General features: G+C 42.2%; 1 protein-coding gene across 4 annotated transcripts in view; it reads left to right on the top strand.

The window, feature by feature from the left end:
- COL14A1 (collagen, type XIV, alpha 1) overlaps window positions 1–6,724 on the top strand; it is a 270,892-nt gene that overhangs the window by 169,754 nt on the left and 94,414 nt on the right. For all 4 annotated transcript variants that reach the window (XR_825786.1, XR_825785.1, XM_010846187.1 and 1 more), the window contains exons 26-31: window positions 1,754–1,893; window positions 3,291–3,414; window positions 3,612–3,755; window positions 4,872–5,036; window positions 5,742–5,780; window positions 5,922–6,060. Coding sequence is in view for 2 of the 4 variants with exons in the window: in XM_010846187.1 (XP_010844489.1) it covers window positions 1,754–1,893; window positions 3,291–3,414; window positions 3,612–3,755; window positions 4,872–5,036; window positions 5,742–5,780; window positions 5,922–6,060 (751 nt within the window). In the remaining 2 variants the exon portion in view is untranslated. The remainder of the gene's footprint in view (window positions 1–1,753; window positions 1,894–3,290; window positions 3,415–3,611; window positions 3,756–4,871; window positions 5,037–5,741; window positions 5,781–5,921; window positions 6,061–6,724) is intronic.

Raw genomic sequence — 6,724 nt, 5'->3', positions numbered from 1 at the left:
GGTTCGCAAAGACTGAGTGACTGAACTGACTGACTGACTACTTGGGATGCCAGACTCTTCCTTCTTCCATCTTCATATCTAGCTTTTTCGAGTTTAACTGTCTATGTTGATTTTCACTATTGGAGCTAACTGATAAGTTTATTAGACAGTTCTGATACAGACATTACAGGATTCCCTGAGGTCAGAATATTTTTATTTATAGCAGAATATGAGTATCCCTTGGTCAGTATTCGTGAATGCTCATGGGAAACACATGATTTGGTCATGAGAGTGAGGATTGCTAATGTAGCAACACTGATCTTGGATTAGTAGTTTTCATCATGATGGTTTTAGACAGTGGGACTTTTGCAACTTGAACACGTTATTCATTTTAGCTTCTATTTGCCCTGAGTGTATTTAATTAAAAAGCCTATACATGTTTATTATTCAGGTGATACTATTTATAAAACATCCATTTTAAGAAATAGAAAAGAGTACAAAGAAGAAAATTAAAAGCACAATTTCATATCCCAGAGATAGTTCCTTCATGCATTTTGATGCATTTTCTTTTTCTTTTGTTTTATTAAGCACAGTTTTCAATTTGAGTATATTTTCAAATAGATTTTGCTCTCATTTGGAAGGTAAAACCTAATCTGGGTTTCATCTTTCCTAGCAAACATCACCAGGTTTTCTTTTATACGCTTATAATGAGCAGATCTTGTGATCCCTTTCAGCTTTAAATTCAAACCATAAATATGTAAAATTTTGTAAATCGTGGAGCTCAGGAGAACAGCCTCACCAAATCCTTACTGTCCCTGGAGTATTAACTCACTTGGAGATGGTTTATTTTACCATTTACTTTTAAGGGACTGTAGTTGTAGTTAATAAAATAAAAATCAAGCCATTTTTTTCTGAAGAAAAGCAAAAGTTTCATTATCTTGCAGAACATTTGTGTGCCAATGGCCCAAGATTAAAAGATTCAGATTATTAAAGATTAAATTGTTTGTTTCATCGTAAAACAGAGTCAACCACCATGATCTCTATTAATCAAGGGAAAAATAAGCATAGATAATCTGAAACAGGATGCAATACAAGACTTATAAAATGCTTTCAGTGGAATAGGTTTTTGCTAATCTGTTTTTCGCTTGCTTGTTAGGATTGATGTCAGTATTACTATTGACGAAAGTTTTCCCAAGCTAGCAGTAGTATACATTTCTTGACATCAGGGGGTGTCCAAAGGGCACAGAATTTTTAAGCAAGGCTGAAATTGAAGTTTGCTTATGGCCACAGTCCAAATGCATATCAAGTTTTAGATTAATCTGCTTTCATTGTGAGGCATGCCTTCCTCTTGGAAGCTATATCCTTCTCAGGCTATTAACTTGATAAGCAGAGGGCAGGGTGCAGACTGAGAGCTTGGGTTACCCTTGAATCAGCAGGCACGAGGGTGTTTGCTGATGCCTCTGTCACTGAATCAGTGTAGTTCCACATTTTTCCATCCTCTCGTTTCTATTCTTTGAGGCTGAAATTGATGTTTTTCTTTTTCTCTTTAATTCTGCGTGTTTGATAGACGCTTTCTTAGTCATGAGCAGGATACTTGAGTATAGGAGAACAATGATGGTCAGAAAACCTAGTGAGCAAGAGTTTGGAATAGGCTGTATACCTTTCTTTCTGGAAGGCACTCTAGTTACCAGAGGGAAGCCATTGTCTGCTTTGTTGGTTTGATGACGACTGTTTTCCCCTTTTCTCTGATTCACTGTTCATTCTTGGTCTCCAGTGTGTAGAGCTGCCAAAGCTGACCTGGTGTTTATGGTGGATGGATCCTGGAGTATTGGTGATGAAAATTTCAATAAGATCATTAACTTCCTGTACAGCACTGTCGGAGCTCTGGACAAGATCGGTGCAGATGGAACCCAAGTAAGGCTGACAAATCAGTCGTTAATTCATTCGATGCATTAAATAATTACTCCAGGCTGTTATTATGGCTACTTGTTGGGGAATACGGGTAAAGAACTATACCGATTTGATCCAAGTCTGAATGAGCGACTGGGCAGGTCTGAGTTTAAAATCAGCTCACTGGTGCCCGACAGAGCTGTGCACGGTGCTCATCCTTAAAAGCGAGAGAGCTCAGCAAACCGAGACCTGTCAGAATGGCCGTGTCAGCGTGTGTGTCTCCTGTATACTGGGAGAGAGTAGATACGAGTCTCTGTTCAGGAACATCCAGTATTCTCCTTCTCCTTGCCCTCGAGGACTTTAAAATCTTGAAGGACAGAGGTCATGGCCACAAATGACTGCAGAACAAGCAGGACAGAGAAGACCAATTTATTCATTTGACGAACATTTGTTGAGGGCTTGTTTGGTTAACACTGTCATCACGGGTACGACAGACCGTCCCTGATTTCATGGAGCTCACATCCTTAACGGCGGGAAGTGGAGGAGGGTGAGAGCCAGACACAAATCAGCAAACACACACATTCACAAGGTCGGGACCCGCGCTTGTGAACTGAGGTTTACATTTACTGGCTGATTTTAAATGGAGAGATTGACAAAGGCTTCTTTGAGGACGTGGCTTCCGAACTGAGGTGTGAGCATCTGATCCCTTTTCCCGACCCAGGGTCGAACCCGGGTCTCCCATACTGCAGGCAGATTCTTTATCGTCTGAGCCATCAGGGAAGCCCAAGAACACTGGGGTGGGTTGCCATGCCCTCCTCCAGGGGATCTTCCCAGCCCAGGGATGGAACCCGCGTCTCTTACCTCTCCTGCATCCACAGGGAGGTTCCTTATCACTAGCGCCACCTGGGAAGCGTTCATATCATAGTGATTAAGAACAGATTTTAAAGTCGAATTACCTGACTTCAACTGTTGGTTCTGCCAGTGGCCACTCTAGTAATCTTGGATGAGTTACTTGACTTTTCCTCAGTTTCTCAATCTGTAAAATGGTAGAATAGTAGCAATTATTTCATAAGCTTGTTTCATAAAGAAATCCTCGTAAAGAATCCAGCTTCGATTCTCTGAGCTTTGTCAAGGGAGAAGCCCTTGCCTGCCGTTTCTCCACCTGTCAGATGAGACGGCAGAAGGCCTTCATGCTTCGGGAAAGATTTTTAACCTACTTCCTGAAAGCACTTAGAGAAAAAAATGCTCGTTAAGGTATCGTCAGATTTGGTATGTAGCTTGTGTGAAATTTTAAACCAAGAAATTGTGGACTGGGTTAAAGAAGAAGTGAAAACTATAATTATAATCCTGTTATAGTGTATGCTGCCTGGCCCAGGGGAAGGCTGGATATGCATAAAAGTAAACACACCTTCTCTCTTCAGGTTGCCATGGTTCAGTTCACTGATGACCCCAGGACAGAATTTAAACTAAACTCTTACAAAACCAAAGAGACTCTTCTTGATGCAATTAAGCATATCTCATACAAAGGGGGAAATACAAAAACAGGTAAGACCCCCAAAAGCCCAGCTAAAACCCAAAGTAATTGTTACTAATTATATAAATGATTTTTTGAAGCATACTAATATAGATTTTTTTTAAAAAAAGACTTTTCATTGATGAAAGAACTTCGTTGCTTCTCTTCCATCTCCAGCAACACAAAAGTGGAAGGAATCAAACTGAACTGTTGCCTTCCTTTGTTTCAGGAAAAGCGATCAAGCATGTCCGAGATAGCTTGTTTACTGCAGAGTCGGGGACCAGAAGAGGCATCCCCAGGGTCATCGTGGTTATAACTGACGGAAGGTCGCAAGATGACGTGAACAAAATCTCCAGAGAGATGCAGTCAGACGGTAAGCTCTACACAGATAAGTAATAGTAGCTACCAAGGTTTCCTCGGTGGCCGAGTGGTAGAGAATCCGCGTGCCCATCCAAAGATCTGGGTTGGGAAGTTCCCCTGGAGAAGGAAGTGCAAACCACGTCAGTATTCCTTGCCTGGGAAACCTCCTGGACTGAGGAGCCTGGCGGGCTGCAGCCCATGGGGTCGCAAAAGGGTTGACACAACCCAGGACTCAGCAGCAGCAGCAGCGGCACGATGACACTGTTGGCCTTGCGGTGTTCTGAATGTGCGTTTATAGGCTGCATCAGCGTGGCTACGTGTTTCTAAGTCTGCACAATGTGATTTTAAAAGTACTTTCCAGGTTGCAAATCTCTTATCTCGCTGTGTTTTCTCTAATGCTTGTTACATACAGGATGCTCTATTAGGAGAAACTCCATCAATTAAGTGCAGTACAGGGCTTTACTGGCAGTCTAGGGGTTAAGGCTCTATGCTTCCAACGCAGGGAACACAGGTTCCATTCCGGCCGCAGAGCATGGCCGAGAAAAGAAGGAAAACTAAGTGCCATACTATGAAAAGAACCAGGGGAGGGAACCCGGTCACAGAAACCGTTCAGCCTCAGCTTTCTCGTCTGTCAAATGGAGAACACAAAATGAAGATTACACCCTGTAAGACCGACACGGCACAGACTAGCCTAATACGAATTTGTCGAACATTGGACTGTGACCCACCTCGGGCTTCTAAGCCTGTTAATGTCTCAGTTTCTACTTCTGAAAAAAAAATAATTGAGATACAGTTTCTGTTTCAACTGCACTTTATCCCGTAAATACAAAACTCATTATTAATAATATGCAAACATAGCGATGTTACTCAAATAGTAACTATTTTGTCTCGAGCACTAGCTCTCCTAAGCCTCTCTAAAATGGAAACTCTCTCTGAGGAATGATGGGTTAATTACTGTATGGTGAATTATGTGCATGCACATTTCTGATGAACTGTGAAGGGTGAATTATCCACCCCCACTGGGCCTCCTAAATAAACATATTTTAAACATGCAGATATGTCTTGCATTGCATTATTTGTTTTTGGTGCAGTTTAAACTCATCAGAAATCTGTTTCCCTTTCCCCACAGGCTACAGCATTTTTGCGGTCGGCGTGGCTGATGCGGATTACTCGGAGCTGGTTAGCATCGGCAGCAAGCCCAGTGCCCGGCACGTCTTCTTTGTGGATGACTTCGACGCCTTTAAGAAAATTGAAGATGAGTTGATTACTTTTGTCTGCGAAACCGCATCAGCAAGTTAGTTCTTTGGAATTTGCCCTTACGTTGCTTGAAGGCTGAGATATTTATCCTGGTTAAACGATGAGTCCCATCCTGATCTGAAGGGAAAAAACGACTTGGAGAGCTGTTTGTTTTGTAGACATAGTTCTGTGGTTTAGAGTGTGTGGAAGTGAACCTCCACTCTCCCAGGTCCAGAGTTTAGGTTGATAAAGACTTTCTCGGAAAAGATGAGAATCTGCATTTGAAAGAAACTCTCTTAAACGTCTGTGGCAGACAGTTTTAAAAAATGTGTTCGGTCTGCTCATCAGGGTAACACACTTGGAGAGAAACTCTTCCCAGTACATGCTCTCAAGTGACCACCATCCATCTTAACAGACCCAGGAGATGAGAAGGAAGCTGGGACTTTGGTTTTAACAGAAGTGAGAGTGTTTCAGTCTTTACTGCTGCTGCTGCTAAGTCGCTTCAGTTGTGTCCGACTCTGTGCAACCCCGTAGACGGCAGCCCACCAGGCTCCCCCGTCCCTGGGATTCTCCAGGCAAGAACACTGGAGTGGGTTGCCATTTCCTTAGGAATCCACAAAAAGCCATAGCCACATCTGGTTTGGATTCCTTCTACACTTGACTTCCATAAAGATTATGTTAGCTTCCTGTTTTCAGGACAACGGAAGAATATGTTTGGAAAATATCTAAATTAGGGTTTTATCTTCTTTGTTTTGTCTTCCAGCCTGCCCACTGGTGCATAAGGATGGCATTGACCTTGCAGGTATGCAGAATCAGGAATTTTCCAATACAAAGTATATTAATTAACTCCTTTTTGGGGTCCAGATTTTTTAAATCCTTAATAGACTAATTTTGAAATTTAAAATCCTAATGTGCCTATTTATTCTCTCTCTCTCTTTTTAAGGATTTAAGATGATGGAAATGTTTGGTTTGGTTGAAAAGGAGTTTTCTTCGGTGGAAGGGGTCTCCATGGAGCCTGGAACCTTCAATGTGTATCCTTGTTATCAACTTCATAAAGATGCCCTGGTTTCCCAGCCAACCAAGTATGTTTCCACTGCAAGATACTAAAGCCAATTATTGTTTATTATATCTCAGTGCGTAAATGAAATCAACTTGTTAAAATCATAATTTCAGTGATAATTCCCAGCAGAATTTCCCACGGTGCATAGAGCAGATGATATTTAGATTTCTTTAAAAACATCAGACTCACGTATAAGGCTGGTTGAACTTTCCTATCTGTTGATCTGAGAAAAATATAAAGATAGTTAATGCTTGCACATCACTGCCGTGTACCAGTGAGAGTGGTAGTCACACAGTCGTGTCTGACTCTTTTGACCCCACGGACTGAGGCCCGCCAGGCTCCTCTGTCCTTGGGATTCTCCAGGCAAGAACACTGCAGTGGGTTGCCCTGCCTTCTCTGGGGCTATGTACCAGGCATCGTTCTAAATGCTTATATATAGTGGCTCACTCACACCCCCCAAGAACTGTATGAGGTAGAGTCATTCGTTATCTCGATTTTACAAATAGTGAAAGTAAAGCACAGAGGAGCTAAATGACCTGAGTGAGATCGTGCAGTTTGTTGAGGATCATGCCAGGATTTGTACCTGGCAATCAGGCCCTGGAACCCACACCCTGAACCACTTTACTTACTAGAGGCATGAATTCAGGGGGTTTTTATCCTTGAGAAGTCACAAAAGCAACTCCATA

Source organism: Bison bison, unplaced genomic scaffold, assembly GCF_000754665.1.
Source record: "Bison bison bison isolate TAMUID 2011002044 unplaced genomic scaffold, Bison_UMD1.0 scf7180017864233, whole genome shotgun sequence".
Taxonomy (NCBI): Eukaryota; Metazoa; Chordata; class Mammalia; order Artiodactyla; family Bovidae; genus Bison; species Bison bison.
This window is presented reverse-complemented; position numbering and strand designations above follow the sequence as displayed.